This window comes from Ciona intestinalis, chromosome 1, assembly GCF_000224145.3.
Source record: "Ciona intestinalis chromosome 1, KH, whole genome shotgun sequence".
Classification (NCBI taxonomy): Eukaryota; Metazoa; Chordata; class Ascidiacea; order Phlebobranchia; family Cionidae; genus Ciona; species Ciona intestinalis.
Window position 1 is genome coordinate 8066580 of NC_020166.2, and position 16161 is coordinate 8082740.

The 16161-nt window shown below is 39.9% G+C and overlaps 2 protein-coding genes across 3 annotated transcripts in view; one reads left to right on the forward strand and one right to left on the reverse strand.

The window, feature by feature from the left end:
* Positions 1-5381: 5381 nt before the first annotated feature.
* LOC100179735 lies at positions 5382-11317 on the forward strand. Of its 2 annotated transcripts, XM_018816091.2 has the most exons (6): positions 5382-5530; positions 6081-6221; positions 6430-6565; positions 8208-8234; positions 10426-10580; positions 10918-11317. In XM_018816091.2, exons 2-6 carry the CDS (start codon positions 6088-6090, stop codon positions 11078-11080), a joined length of 615 nt encoding a protein of 204 aa, XP_018671636.1. In that variant the 5' UTR covers positions 5382-5530; positions 6081-6087; the 3' UTR covers positions 11081-11317. The 2 variants fall into 2 exon arrangements, with proteins under 2 accessions (XP_018671636.1, XP_002131021.1); XM_002130985.4 differs by lacking the exon at positions 8208-8234 and having other exon boundaries at positions 5386-5530.
* A 3763-nt stretch (positions 11318-15080) lies between these two features.
* LOC100186260 (E3 ubiquitin-protein ligase RNF13) overlaps positions 15081-16161 on the reverse strand; it is a gene marked incomplete in the record, with an annotated part of 10736 nt that continues 9655 nt past the window's right edge. The window contains 1 exon segment of the mRNA XM_026838591.1: positions 15081-16150. Within this exon segment, the coding sequence (XP_026694392.1) occupies positions 16143-16150 (8 nt within the window).

Below are 16161 nucleotides of genomic sequence, written 5' to 3' on the forward strand. Positions count from 1 at the left end.
CTGAAAATGCAGAAATAGCGATTCCGTAGTCAACAAGTGCGAAGGTCGAATAAATAGAAACACCAGACGCTCTATCTAATTTGGTTGAAGCAGCCGGGAATATCTAAGCGGGGTGTCATACCGCGCTAATGCCCTTATGGATCCAATCAAAGCTGAATTTAAAATGCCAAATCATGCAAAGTGACCACAAAAACGTCATTATGGGAATACGTGCATGTGATATCTGTTCATGGTTGCGAAATCAGTGATTACCAAACCAAGGCGTGAAGTTTAAAAGCCTGCAGATCTTACACTAGCCCGATGCTATCTTAGCGCGTTTATGAGTTTGAAAATAAGTTTACGATATTTACTTAACCTTAAATTGAATGTATACTCGGCAGTCTGCCGCTCTGCCACGAAGCGTAAATATAAACAGCTGTTCGTTATAGTCAAATACGGTTTTCGAAACTTTATTTGACATTTTGTATTCTACGACTCAATAATAAGCTAATGAAAATTTTCCAAGCGTAACCTTTTTTCCAAGAGTTTTAATAATATTTGCACAGACAAACAGGTTACACGAAGCACTTGACACGGAATGCTGTTTACGTGCCGCAATATTGGACATTTTATCTTCTGGTTACAATAACTTGTGCAGTAGCGACTTGATTATTCATAACCACGATTTTGCCAATATTGACGCCGAGTTAGAGAGCTAATTATTAATCGACGATTCCAGAAATTAAGTCAACCAAAATGATAATTGTACTTAAAGCAGTAGATAGGTTATCTTGTATAGTCTGGCGAATTGTTTACGAAGTTTAATTGCTGCGGTTTTAAACCTAACATGCTCTTCGGGATCTCGTGCGAGCCAAGGACCTCTTATCAGTTGCCGCCGCAAAACCAAGGCACTAAGAGACACGCTTGCAGAATTAATACGGACGCGTGCAAAGTCTAGTAAGCCTAAGATTTATCATTGCCTGGAATGGGGCGTTTTATTGCCGATTTGAAACGGTGGGGTAATGCAAACAACGATTTGGAATTTATGACTATTTACACACACACGGAACGGGAAGCAGTAATACCGATTCTCACTGATTAAATATGCGATATGGTCGCCAAATGAAAGCGTATTGGGTTCGCAAAGGAGTAGATTATAATACCAAATATGTACGATAGCAAGCCGTAAGCTGGCAAATTATCGCCAGGTGCTAGGTCTGGAAAACTGAATTGATCTTCAAAATCGAGACAGTGCCATGACGTGTTAAGGTCGGTATTTTTTAGGGATACGAGAAAAGCAAAGTTGATTCTCGCTTCAGTTGCAATGTATTTATGTACCAGTTTATTTACAACTGCCGTTCAATGCGTTGGTAGAAGCTGTCAGGGGATCGCCTCGCCCCGTGAGGCGTAATCCCTTGCTTTCTGGAAGGCGACGACTTATGGGAGAAATTACTTGATAAACTGATGTGACGTTCCGACTGCGGTACTTTCAATGGAAAGTTGTGACAATGTGTCACGTGCGCCCATACGAAAACAAATTGTTCCACTACCGCAATCATCATGCCCGAAATATTCCATATGCCTGAGGTCACCGTAGGTTGCGAAATCCAGTCTCGTCACCGCAGCTGTTGCATGGTTACCTCACCCAACCGCTATGGTGCTGTTAGTTCGTACCGTTTAGATAAACAACTCGTTTGAAGTGGTAGTGAATAAGCCGCGGCGTCTTAAAATTCCTCGCCGGCCGCGTTCCCTGCTATTACTCGTCCTTTGTGTACCCCGCTTACGAAAATAATGATGCACCTTTAACAACTATATGATACATCGTAGGCTTACGTAATGGGGGTCTGAACTGACTTTGCCGAAAAAATTGAAGCTTTAATTTAAGGTGACGACCGACGTTAATTATAGCATGGTTAGTACAGTAAAGGCCGCAAGGTGCCCGGGCATCTCGGTCTCACCACAATACAAAAACACTAAGCACGATTACGAGGAAACTCTTTGTGCGTCGCCATCAGATTAAAGATGCGGACGGCAGAAAACAAAGCCGTACAAATAATCCAAACCAGTGAGTCAATGGAATAAATAAGCGACAGCGACTGAATCAGGTCCTCTTAACGGTGACGCACTTTGAGGACATCGAGGGACAAGCTGCTTATTGTTCCGAATTTGGAGGAATCAATTCCGGAGAAAAGCGACCTTTATTGCCGATCTTGCTCACCGCAAGTTACGTCTCGAAAATTCTCCTGCGTGTTACGCCCGATATAGTTGCGCAAGTTAATAAAGATAAGTTACAGTTCACGTGAATCCCAGTCCAGGGTGCTCATTAGGTTAATCAGAGTTCTATATTCGACATTCACAATTACACATAGCATATATTGTAACTTATATTGGGGACTCAAATAAAGCGATTAGATACCCGTGATGTGACTGATAACGGGCAATTACCAGCGTGGTAAAGTTGTTTTGCCCGAAATACTTCCCGAGTCGAAACTTGGTTCGGGCGGTTCCTTCGTAAAACTGGTTCTTATGAGTGCCAGTCACTGCTAGCGTGAGATACACCGGCGATAGGGCGTGTGGGATGGGCATTCTCTCGCATAAGGGAACATTTAGACTGTTTCCAGCTCCCGGGTTTGATTTTAGCGAGCCTACGTACCAGCGAATGAATTATCAACCCGTTATTTACTTTTCACGGATTACGTTAAGTTTTATGGCGTGTAATAATTCCCGTAGTAGAGATAATCATTCAAACCAGTCATGGGGCAAACTTTTGAATTATGTCGACAACTCTAATCACCCCCCGTGTTAGATGTAACAGTTCAAACATTCCATCGTTTTCTGTTTGCATTGACTACATTATCACGCAAATTCGTACCGCAAAATAGCCCAAATACGTCAAATGATGTTTGGTAGTTTTAGTAACACTACGGTGGGTTCCTGGCCTGTTAAGTCAAACTGAAGGCTTCCCAGAAGTTAGGGGACCCAGGAATTCCATGCGTTTATGACGGAACGAAATTCGCTAATCACGTGGGTACACAATTTGTTATTGGTTAACTCGTGTAAGAAAACAAAGCGCTTATGGCGTTACAACAGTATAGGTGTGTGCTTAACAGTGTTATCGGGGGTCTGAGCGTGGAAATTATTAATAGAACGTGGACCAATGCACCCGCTATGGAATTTATGGCATGCGCCTTGTGTCTAGTCACCTTTTTATGGCGATAACAAGGCTGGCAATTAAAACTATACAAGTTGTAATTGTTGAAGATTAACGTTTTTGTCCAAAGGGCGACGTCTGAATATTTTTGTCGATTTTTTCGTTAAGGCGTGTGTAAACTATAAGCTGTATGTTGCTTCCCATAATATATCGTTACTCTGCATATTGCTATTTATGTATAGTACTGTGGGGTAAGATGGGACACCTTTAGCACATAATATCCGAATATCGTAATCCTGTTTTTAACAATTAACAACGGTCTAAGGAAGTCGCGAGAATACGGTTTTATAACTCTTTCAAGTTTTTTTGTTTACTACCAAATTGGACACGAAAATAAAATGAAACGAAGTTCCATCTTCCCCCACCCTACTATATATTTACAAAGTAATTCTCCCTAATCTAAGAGGTTTTCCAGGCACACTTAAAAACGCCAACACGTCCTTAGTGTTTCGATACATCCTCGGGTAAAAAAAGATAAAATGTCGTCACATTCCGGGAAAGCGTAGGAGCTGACGACGCTGGTACTTTTCCAAAAACATTTTCGATATTTGATAAGTCAGAACACTCCGGTGGATAAGACTGGATGAGACCTGGAATATGTGGGCAGCACACGCAAGCACAAATCTGCTAAGGTATGAATATCAAGTGGCGCTTAAAAGTTTTAAACTACTCAGAAAATGAACAAAAGCGAACAGCTCAAAAGGCGGTTTTTTATGTCTTATATCGAATCGAAAAAGCGGCAAACAGCACGACTTTTAAGTGTATGTGGTCGCATACGAGACCACTGGATTACAATATCACAAAAACTGGTTCTAAGTTCGCGATTGGCAATAAAAGACGCATCTACCGGCGTTTAATTTGATTGTCCGCGACTTCTTTTAAAAACGCCGCTCGCGACGAAGGACAATGCATCTCCTATGTCCAAAACCGACGTTTAACTAAATACCAATCTTATGAAAACATCGCGACACACCAGGAATTAGAGAATCGTCAAACACAACACGACTTCTGAATATCAATCACTCGTATCAATGAATGGAGCATTGAAACTCAGTCCAAATAGATCACATTGTCTTATAATTGGTGACGTGTGCGGTCTTTCGGGTTAACCGGTGATAGGTCCAATACACGCTTTCTCTCCGCTAAGTACACGTGTATTCTATTGAGCCACTTCCTTAAAACAGGTATTTGTTTCTGCACGATTACCGCTCGCTTTATTTTTATCTCCTGACTGAAACCGACGCTCATTTCGTAATCAATCTCTCAACTCAAAATTGAGAAAAAGCGCTCGTAAACAACTATTGGGGATTTGCGAGTACCGGACCGTGGCAATACACTAACACAACAATATTTCACTCGGAGTCTTGTTACGTAAGTTGCTGGTATTTTTGAACCGGGACAACCGAACCGAACACGTTTTCCGTTCCCAATTTTATGTTATGCACTGTCATGAAAAAGCTACTGACGTCAGCAGGGACTCTGGAATGCCGGGTGGACAGGTCAACGCTTATGAAAGCGCTTGGCGCGTGTCGGGGCAACTAACGAAGCGAAAAAATATTGTCATGAATTTTTATTTATCTACTCGGCGGGATAAAGGCTTCTGGGTGGGGCGGCTGTTTATGGGACTCGAGTCGCCCCCGTTTCGGTTATAAATAATCTAGCGTAGGATATAGGCCTAGCCCTTGGCGTTTCCGAAGACCCAACGTCATAGTGAGTTAAATCATCTCTGTCGGTGTCGCAAATGTGGTACTATCTGGGTCCGGTGCTGAGAGATCCGTGCGTAATGCACTGGGTATTAAAGAAATAAACAGCCGTGACAATGCGCGAGCTTGGTTTGATTGGCGTTATCGCGTGGCCAGGAATAGAAGCTTGGTCGGTCGTGACATCATGGGCACTTTGGTCGCGGAGATCGCTGGTAAAAAAAGCGCGGATACTCGATCCGCAAGTCGGCGACGTCACGGCCCTTTTTTTCTCCTCTTGCGTGAGTTTGGCTTAAAAGCGTCGAACTTCGAACGGAAATTTAGATTTTGCAAACGAGCTCACTGAGCCAGTCGAAGCAATCACTGGTTCAGTGGTAAGAGCGTAAACGGCGAAGAATAGACAAAGCATTTGTCAAGCAAATTATATCAATTGTGCGGAGAGAAAATTTTGTTAAGGGATTTTAAATACAAATGTATTTAAAAACTTTGGGTCTGTTATTAATTTTTTTGTTTCAATTTTGCAGAAGCTGAATAAAAACGATATAAGTTATTTAACTGATTCTCCTCTACGTTGAAAAATCTACTAAGGATAAAAGTACAAGCTTTTAAATCTCTTTCAAAAAAGCAACATCACAAAAACGTAAGTTGATTTTAAAACTATATAATATAAATAAAACATCGAAAAAAATAATTTTCTGGAAATAGAATATTTATTTTTGTTAAAAATAATCTGATCGCTGCTTTGCGCTGACGCAGTGTAACACCTGTAACCGATAAACGGTTGCGTGGCGTATTCCAGCTAAAAATAGAGTACTTGTAACGTGTTTATGTAACTTTAAGTGGGCGCGCGTTTAGCAGCCGAAGGGTTTTTACGCAAAAACTTTTTTCATCTGCTAACTTTTAAAAAACTCTGGAAAATCCAATAAGTTTTGACCAAATTTCTGATTGTGTTTAAAAAGTTGTGTTTATTTATATTTGCGGCTTAATCGCCACACCCCCGCACGATTTATAGGCCTATATTTCTACAGCGCTTGACAAAGAGAGTATGAAAATACTTTTTTTGCCATAATTTGATTAAGTTTTAAATTTAAAAAAAAAATATTATTAAATTTAAAAAATTATATCTTTTAAAAATTAAGTGTTAAATAAAAGTTGAATTTTAAAAATTAACCGATCCTATTTTTCCGCAGAAACGTTATGAACATCGCTATTAGCATTCTCGCAATCCTGGCCGTCGTTCTCGTCTTGGCCCATGACACAACTGCCCGACCAACTGCACATACAACAGAGCAAGGCCTTTACTCACGACTTATTTCCCGTCAACACGTCAGGTGAGAATCGAATGTTCTCGAAGTTGTTTAGGCTGATTTCACGGTTCGATTTTGCAGTGACGCAACGGTCACGCTAAGTTGTCCACATCAAAAACAAAAGTGACGTAATTTTTTTAGTATAGCAACAAATTTTGCCTCTATTTTAGTAAAAAAAATAAAATGTTTTTATTCAAATGAACGAAAAATTTTAAAACATTTTTTTCTGCAGAACTTCAGCAAGAAAACGACACGCAGACATCCGTATCCAATCTGAAATTGCCCGCCGACACAACGAGATTCGCAGGATAGCCGCACTTAATAACCTCGTAAATCAACTCGATACCAACAAGATTTACAGCATGAAGGTAAGCATTGTCATGCCCTATGGTTTAAGCTTGTGGTAATCTAATTCTATAAAAATTATGGTCACTAAATTCGATTGCGAGCCGCATCGAGACACGGTTTTATAACACGCCCTATTATACTCACTCACCGCGCATGCTCGGTTGTATACCGCACTGTAACATCTGCCCCTTAATATACCACAACGCCGGTTGTATGGAGAAGGTTTACTCAGGCAGAAAGTATATGGCAGCGAAACTAACAGAATGTCGAGGTGGCTAGGTTATTGCGAATGCTAGAAGATGTAAAATTAGACGAAAAACGCTCTCTTAGTGATTGGGCCGCGTATAGTAGTTTGTTAGGAAATAAAGTCCCGAAAACTCCCCGTTAAAACTCACTGTTAAGATTTACAACATTAATAAATAATCTCACACACAATAAACGTTAAGTTCACTACATAACGATAGGCACATAAACACGTACATTTTACACACTGCACCCTTTGTTAGCATCGCCTTTAAAGTTAAAGCATATACAAATAATAACGCTGTTGTTTGAACACTATATATAGCAACAAAATAAGCGTTACGGCGAAAACAACACAAGTGTCTCGAAACGCGAAAAAAACTTGCAATCGAAATTTATGACCATTATGTTAAACTTTATAATTAAAATTTAAAATAAGTTATATTTACAAATACATGGTTTCTTACACTTCCCTGCCCCTTAGTCAACGCGGCCCATTAAGTTTGAGCGTTTTTCTCAACAGGACCTCATTCGATCTCGCAGACTCTGGCGACGATTTTTACGGGCGAACAGAGCGTGAACAGAAGGCACGGCAGGAAACACCGTCGCCAAAGTTCGTACTAAGAGCTGTACCGACTCAGGAATGTCAAAGTGCGAGGGACAGTTCGCCAAAAATTGGTGGGCGTTTTCGCCCAAAAAAAGAGACACTCAAAAAACACATCAGCGATACCCACTGTCCCTTCGTGCCAAAGACGCCGCCTTCAACAATTTCACGCGTCGTCCATACGCTGCTGCTAACTGTGATGTCTTGTTGCTAAGTCGTTTTCCTCTTTATTTATTTTACTTTTGAACATGTCAATTGTGCTACTGTGTCCTGTTTTCCCTCTTATACAGTATTTATATGCAAAGATTGTTTTCCTTTGTTCTCTTTCAGCCCGTTACTTGTTAATGAGCCAAGACCATTCTGTTTGTATTTCCCCGCTATATTTTTTGTACTATTTATACTGCGAACTTTTTAATAAAATGAGAAAAAGACTCCACCCGAGTTTTGAAAGCATAGAAATTAGAGCAAGATTTGATCAGCTTTAAAAAGAAAGTAATGGTAAAGACGTTAGGCAAAGTTAAAAGCATGGTTTCAATGCTTCAGTACATATCCATATACACCGGCGAAATAATAAATCGATTACAAATTATAAAACAAACTTGACTCTACAGCAAATACATTTTGTATAAACCGTGCAAACAATTTTGGCCTCCCCTTGGAATTAAAAGGTCAATTAAGGTCGTTTGCCCTTTACACTGTTTAACATTTTATTAAATTCCCAGCTCTTAAGTAAATCTTGCGGTCGGGCATGTGTACCTTATGAGTTTACTTTAGAATTTGTTGAATTCACTTAAAAACTTGGTGACGCTTTACAGGCGAATGAAGAGGTGCCCCCATCGAGTGTAAGTGTGCTCGCCGTATGTGTATGTAATGAATGTTACGTAACTCTTAACCTATAACTACGGACCGTAAGGTTAACTCGCAGGGAATTGCAAACTTACTCAATTAAACCAAAGCGTACTGATGTGACCAGGGTACTGTAATTATAGTAGAGCGGGGGAAGACGGGACTCTTTTAGCACAATATATCCAAATATTCTGATTGTGTTTTAAACAATTAACAACGGTCTATGGAAGTCGTGAGAATACGATGTTATAATTCTTTGAACGTCCTTTGTTTACTACCAAATAGGACGAGAATATAGAATCAAAAAAAGTGTCCCATCTTTCCCCCACCCTACCATATATACGGTTTTGGAAACTCAAAGACTGATCTTATGCAAGTTTGGTTATTAGAGTTGTTGGTTTAAATTATGAAAACTATCGCGACGTGCATTAATCAATGTCGGGAGCTAGTGGCGCCGCGACTGGGCACGCGTCAATCAAATGACACCCCGATGTAGATACGCTTATCTGGAAACAATTTCAAGTACAGTCTCTGGTTTGTGTGTTGTCGCAATTTTAAAACAGCGACAGATTGCATTTTGATTTGGTCGTGATTTTCTCGGCACGCCACATAAGGTAAAATAACCTTTTCTTAGTGAAAGGGAATCTATATCGTTTGCACGCGACACTTTGTTCTAAATCCCTAATCAACAAGATAACTGCATCGGTGCGTATCGATTGACGTCAATGGTCGAGCACCTGGTTTAGGATTTGCTCCGATAATTTGGAAACAAGTTGCAAAGAATGCGAATTAGGGGGAGATCTTCCGATCTTTGGCCGAGATAAGACGCAAAAATGCCGGCGGAGTCGTTTGCTTGGACCCGATGAGGTTGTAGTACTGTTTAATTCACCGCTTGCGAAATTGCGGTCGCGTATGATTTTAAGGACGTGGCGTTTATTGAACCGGTTTGAGGACAATATGCGATGCAGGGGGCATGAAATGTCGGTCGGTGATTCAGACGAAACCAGTTTGATCGATTATGCCGTGGAATTGATATCAGACGACGCGCCGTGCGACGGCTCGACGCTTTGAAGGCGTTTTATTTGCAGAGTGACGTGCGAACATACAGAAGCAAGTATACAGCCTCAGCGGTGGTCGTGTACCGTGTCTTAGTAAATCCGCCAGGTAAATTTCGAAAGCGTAAAAAAAAACAGAGTCAGCAAAACAAGTCTGCCAAACGTATAAATAATCCAGTGTAGCTGATACTTTCGCGGAACCGCAAAAATCAGAAGGTCGCACGACATTATACGCTTATATTGCAAGCGGCCTTTAAAATTGGCCCGGTAACGTTTTCTTGATACTGCGGCACTAACCGCTACACGCTATTTGCCTGCTGTGTGTCTTCACCCCGCCACTGCATGTGTTAATCCACAATTAATAAACGACTTCGTGATTTTGATTAGGTTGGATAAGTATGTTGCGCATACATACAAACCTCGGGCGGTACAAGTCAAAGTGCTCAGGCCTGATTTACGTCATAACCACAATAAGAAGTGTGCTTATCCTCAACTTAGTATCAGCGCATCGACGTGAACAGTCCAGCGCTGTCCCTCAATTTTACAGTAGGATTACCGCAGCATCAATATACCTCCTGGAATGCAGATCGCTTCGATTATCGCCAAGATCTTGCACGGCGATGCTCATGTCGACGCGCTGGAATATTTTAATGGCGACTGCATGGACATTAATATAAAAAATAACACTCGCCGCCACGTCGCATTCACACAAGTCAAACTTCGGAACCAGAATGACCAGACTGGCTGACTGCATTTGATACGAATCGGCACCGTTAACGGGATCAAGATGATTTTAAAACTAACCGCATGATATATAACTCGAGATAGCTAGATTTCGCAACGTTGCGATTTTGGATGAGATCTGTAAAACTCGAGCGAAACTTGATGGACATAATCCACGGATGACTGTTAAAGTTACCGCAGCTAGAGGTGTAACGGGTACAGGGTTTCGCATTATGTACTTGGTAAACGATTATGAAACTAAAGATATACGGATTGTAATTTCTCACCAACTAATTCCTAACCTTTAACACTGGTTGCCACATCTGAAAATTGGCCACGGCCTGTTGTTTTTGGCCAGGTGTAAAAATAATTGCACTTCAAATTAACCGAGCTTTATCCACATTTTCAGGTCTACCCGACCCTGCCAGCGCACAGTACGGTTAACCCAGAGCTTTTGGCGCAGCTCAATGGACAGAAGCTACCCGGAGGAGTCAAAATCAAAGTAGTTCACGGTAAACAGCACCGTAGCGCAAGAAATGGTTCGCCGGCCTCGCAATTTCATCGGTAAGTAAGCTCCCATTGTTGCCTAATCGCAATAATGTTTTGGTTTTCTCGCCGTGGCCGCCGCAAGTACGTGAGTCGATTCGCCAATTTAATAAACGGCATTTTTTGGGAAAAAAACTAAATACCAACAATCTCGGCCCAAACCACGAGTGTTTATTACTGACAAGCTTTTAAAGCTGTTGGGATAGTTAACAGCTTACGTGCACGCCTGGCGCGTTATAACCTGGTTTAAACTATAGACTACCAAGCTTGTTCTAAGAACCAAGCAGCTTTTGTTCCAAATGTCATCCAGCTGTTTGGGAATTTAAGATTTTTTAAAAAACTCCTTACAACACAGGCACATGCGCGAAGCCCAGCAAGCTATAACGTTGGCGAAGACCTGCAGAGATATGCAAGAAATGATCGCTAGAAACAACCTCCGCTTAAGAGTCAGGTGCCACATGAGCGGAAGACACCACGGGCACGTGCCCTTGCCGACACATGGCACCAAAGGATTTTAATCTAATTCGTTTTATTTACATCTTCAAATGATATTTCTGCCAATCTATATGCTATCTGAAGTTGTAGGTTTTATTCATATATATCACGCTTTACATTCGGTGGCTTATAGATGTTGCAATGCCAAGGTGTTTATTAAGTTTTCTATTCGTTGTTAAGTGTTTTTCCTTCGCTAAATTCGTCTTTCCTTTTACTTGTCCATGATTACAATTTTGCATAAGATAAAGGCTCGCCGATAACTTCGTTGTTTCAAAGGTTAATACCGAGCATCGACCTTTGCGTTTAGATCTTAAAATAACAAGCTAACAAGGGTAGGGGATTAATGAACGTGATATTTGCTTGTCAAAATTTTACGAACCATACGAGCTTTATGACGTCACAATAGCCCGAATCACTTGTACAGCGGTACAGTGTGGCCTTGCGTGTCAAAAAAAAACGACTTCCTGCCAAAGATAACTGAATTTCTAAACGTTCAAGGTATTAATAGCCCGTTAAGTGGTGTGCGGAGAAGTCGTTTTGCGAAATTGTCTTAATCGTCGGTAAAATAGTGACGTTCGCGTGCAAACCCTAGATTGCTTGATCCGGTTGAACTTGTTTATCGCAAATTATCTCAAAAACTTGTGTTTATTCTAAAACTGAACAATAAGTTTAGGAATCTGCATTGCTGCGTTAGGCGCATTTAACTTTGTAATCACGTTTCGGGACATAGACAAATCAATAGTGATATACAGTAGGGTTGGGGAAGATGGGACACCTTTTTATTCTATATTCTCGTCCCAAATGGCAGTAAACAAAGAACGTTCAAAGAAATATAAAAATGTATAAATCTTTGTTAATTGTTTAAAACGAGATCAGGATATTTTGATATAATGAAATATGTCACATCTTCCTCCTAAGTACTATAGTAGGCTAAGGTAAAATTATCCACGTTTTTAATATCTTTTATCGCCTTGTTTAGTAGTTAAAAAATAAGATTTACGGAAATTATACAACCATATCCTTGCAGTTTTGAAATAGCGCTGTTAATTGTTAAACCACGATTTGGAGATATGGGTTAGTATGGGGTACCTAATAAAACTACAGGCTGCAAACGGTTGCGGATATTATGGTCAAAAACATTACGCGGTTGCAGATATTTTGATTATTTCGATAACTCAAAAACTATTTAGGATATCGCACCAAAATTGGTTTGTTAAACTCGTATGGTCATTTAACATCTATTGGACGTGGCCGCGTATAGTGTTTCTACAAAATAACCGAAATCTCTGTAACCGTTTGCAGCCTGTAGTTTTATTAGGAAACCGTTATTATGTGCTAACGTTATCCATTTTATCCCACAGTATTGTAATTGGTGTAAACAAACTTATACAAAGTTGAACAAATAATATAGCAGAAGCAGGAGCGGGAAACGGGGAATCCCCAAACCTGATCCTATGTCATAAGACCGACGTAAACACGCAGACGGCGTATAATTGGTTGGAATTTGAGAAAACAGATTTTTATGTTTACTTTATTCCGACGATCCGTGCTGTTTGCTAACCAGAAAGTTTAGACACGCCGACTGGCGTTGAATATCGACAACAATGACTTACTATCCGCGGCTGAAATCGCGACCGGCAGTTCTCCGGCAAATTCAAGCGTGGACACTACCGCCATTATGTGACGTCACTAAATACAGTGACGAATGTTGACGTATTTTGATTACGATTTACACGCCAATTGAACTCTATCGTCAAACCAAAACAGAGACCAAAACACAAAGTAAAACCGCTGTTAGAGGTACCTGCTTTTTGGAGCGTCTGTTGACAAAGAACTCGTTGTCGTTTTACTCCTAAACTGAACTTTCCGCTCTCGCCTGATCCGCGACTACATGAACCCTTTGTGTTACGTCACAATCGATCATAATTAGTCTTCGAACAAAGAAGAACTTTTGGCAACAAACACGCGCCCCCGTTTCATGAGATGACACCTTGTATATGTGAAAGAGATAAGCCTGACACTTAACGTGTAAACAGTTCATGGAAAATGACAAGATGACACCTTGCCAGTAACCATGATCTGATTACATAGGATTTATTATACAGTTTCTTTTTTGCAAAGTTGACGGCTGCAAAACTTTACGGATTATCTGTTTAAAGGCGAGATAAAAACGTAGGTAAAATTCGCACGTTATAATAAAGCTGAATTTCATGCACACTTAAAACCATTTAAAGCAATTTAACAGTCAGTTATTGGGCTATATGACGTGGGAATTTGATACAGGTATGGCAGTAATTGCAGGGTGAGGCTCTGCTGGTGTTGTTGTCCAAAAAATGCCCATCTGGTCATACGGGTTTAAATGTTTGCTTGCAAAAAAATAAATAAAATAAAAACTTTACGGTAGGTTAGGGTAAGATGGTCCATGTATTTTCTCTTTTTTTTTATTGTCCCATTTAATAAGGATTAAATAAAGAATATTTACAGAAATATTTATACAACTGTTGAAGACACGATTTTAAAATTTAAGACATTATCTGCTAAAGCTAAAGGTATCCATCATACCCCACAGTATGACGCAGTGTAAACATATAGACAATATAAAAAAGAGGTTTATACAAGGGTTTTATATTGTTATTGCGATCGCCCTTTTGTATGCTAGCAGGGGGCATGCCATTTCCACGAAAAATATCTTACCCTCGCGAAGTACAAACGACATAGGTGATTTAAAACTGCAGGGAGAACTTCAGAAACATGTTTATACGGTACACAAAGCTGCTGTCAATATTATGTAGCCATGTTCCTTTGCCTTGTTCCTAATCCATGCTCGTGTGGCGCGGTCTTGTACTTCGGATCACGAGTTATGATAACATCTAAGTTACCAACAACAGCACTTTTTCGTAAATTTGTCACTTTCCTGACCTCACAATGCCGACTATGACGTCAAGAATCGGGCTGATACTGCACTAAATGTAGGCGTGTGGACCACCCGAGCGCCACGTTTTTGAAAGCAATACTGAGGGATTATAGCACCGTGGTTCAAATTCGGGTATTGAGTCAACATTCGTAATTCATTGTCGGGGAAGGGCTTCTGGTTATCTGGGTTTGGTAAGCGTTATGGATCAACAAGATTTAAAGCTTGATGAAACGTGAGTGATTTTTCATAAACAATTTTATAAAAATTGGAACCTATCCCATTATCACTATACAATATAGAGAAAAACGTGGATAAATTGGCATATAATTATAACTTGTTTATTTAGCGAATTCGAGTTGACAAATTGAGGATTGCCGTTGACGGCCCATGGCTCTGCTGGGTGTTAGGGTAATGCCAATGCGTGCCGTATTTATGATTAGTAATGGACCAAATCTGGCTTCAGTTCTAGGATCTAGATAAGGACCTCACCCATATAGAATATACAGTAGGGTAAGGGAAGTTGGGACACCTTTTGATTACATTTTCTCTTCCCAGTTGGTAGTAAACAAAGTAACATTCAAAAAATTATAAAGCTGTACCCTTACGACTCCCTTAGACCGTTGTTAATTGTTCAAAACACGATCACGATTCAGGATAGATATTGTATGCTAAAGGTGTCCTATCTTTCCCTACAGTTCTATATTATAGAATAAGTACAGTGTTAGGTTCATGGGAAAAATCTAATTTAAATTCTAGGACATTACCCCTATACAATATGATCCAACGCAGCTTTTGCGCAAGGTTTCTTACGACTGCCACCTAGACGCAGTACATTTATCAAATAAAACTGAACGCATTTCGTTAGCCTAACAAAAACCCTCAAAAACAAAAAATAATCGCTCGCAGTTACTGTTAGTATTGCATAGCTTGTTATTAGTTTCACATTGGTCTTTTTAGTCGAGTATTTATTTATTATCTTAATAGATTTAACAGTCGGCGTTTTTGCTCTTTTTCACACTTTTTAGCCATAGTATATTTTAACGTTCATTGTTATACTATTGATTTAGAGGACCACTCGTTTTCAAATACTAAACCAAAACAAAAAAACGTTTTCGAATGTGATATGTTTAATTGGTGTAATGGCGAATAAAAGAAACGTTCGCAAAATACAAAGTTAGTTGACCATCCTGCACCACCTTCGTACTAAATCGCCCGATGTTTCATACTAAACGCAACCGCTGCATGCAAGTTGCACATTTTGTATGAAAATAAAAAAAATGTTGGTAATATTGAATAAACGACAATTTTTGTAACCTGGGCGGAATAGAGAGTAGTGTAGCATATATAGTAGAGTGGGGGGAAACGGGACACTATCCAAATATCCTGATCGTGTTTTAAACAATTACCAACGGTCTATGGGAGTCATGAGGATACGGTTTTAAAATTCTTTGTATGTAATTTTTTTACTACCAAATGGTGTACCGTTTTCCCCCACTCTACTATATAGGTATTACAACATTCTGGTTTGTTCGAATGACATTTTAAATATAAGTTAAGAAATAAAGTGGGGTTAGTTTAGATGTGGTTAGTAGGAGTGAATAAAATAACTTATACAAAACATTGTAGAAAGATTTCGCATAAATTATACTTTAAATGAAAAAATAATCAATGGAAACTAGAACATGGTTGCAATAGATGTGACAATTTGTATTTAAAAACACATGTAATGGTGAAGCCACTCCATGCATGGTAAAGCCACGCCAAGTATGGTAAAGCCACTCCACGTATGGTGAAGCCACTTCAAGTATGGTGAAGCCACTTCAAGTATGGTGAAGCCACTTCAAGTATGGTGAAGCCACTTCAAGTATGGTGAAGCCACTTCATGCATGGTGAAGCCACTCTATGCATGGTGAAGGCATTCCATACATGATGAAGCCACACCACGTATGGTGAAACCATTCCATGTATGGTGAAGCCACTCCATGCATGGTTAAGCCAAGCATGTATTCACTTCAAGTCACATGTCATGTCGCAAGATTCACTGGCGCTGGGATTGATTTAAAACTATGTACATTAAAAGCATTACACTTAAACAAAACAATTAGGAGGGAAATCAACCAAAAAAGAAGTGAACATGTAGCAATAACAAGATCAAAAGAGTAAAGAGAGGTCTAGGTCACTGTATGTTTT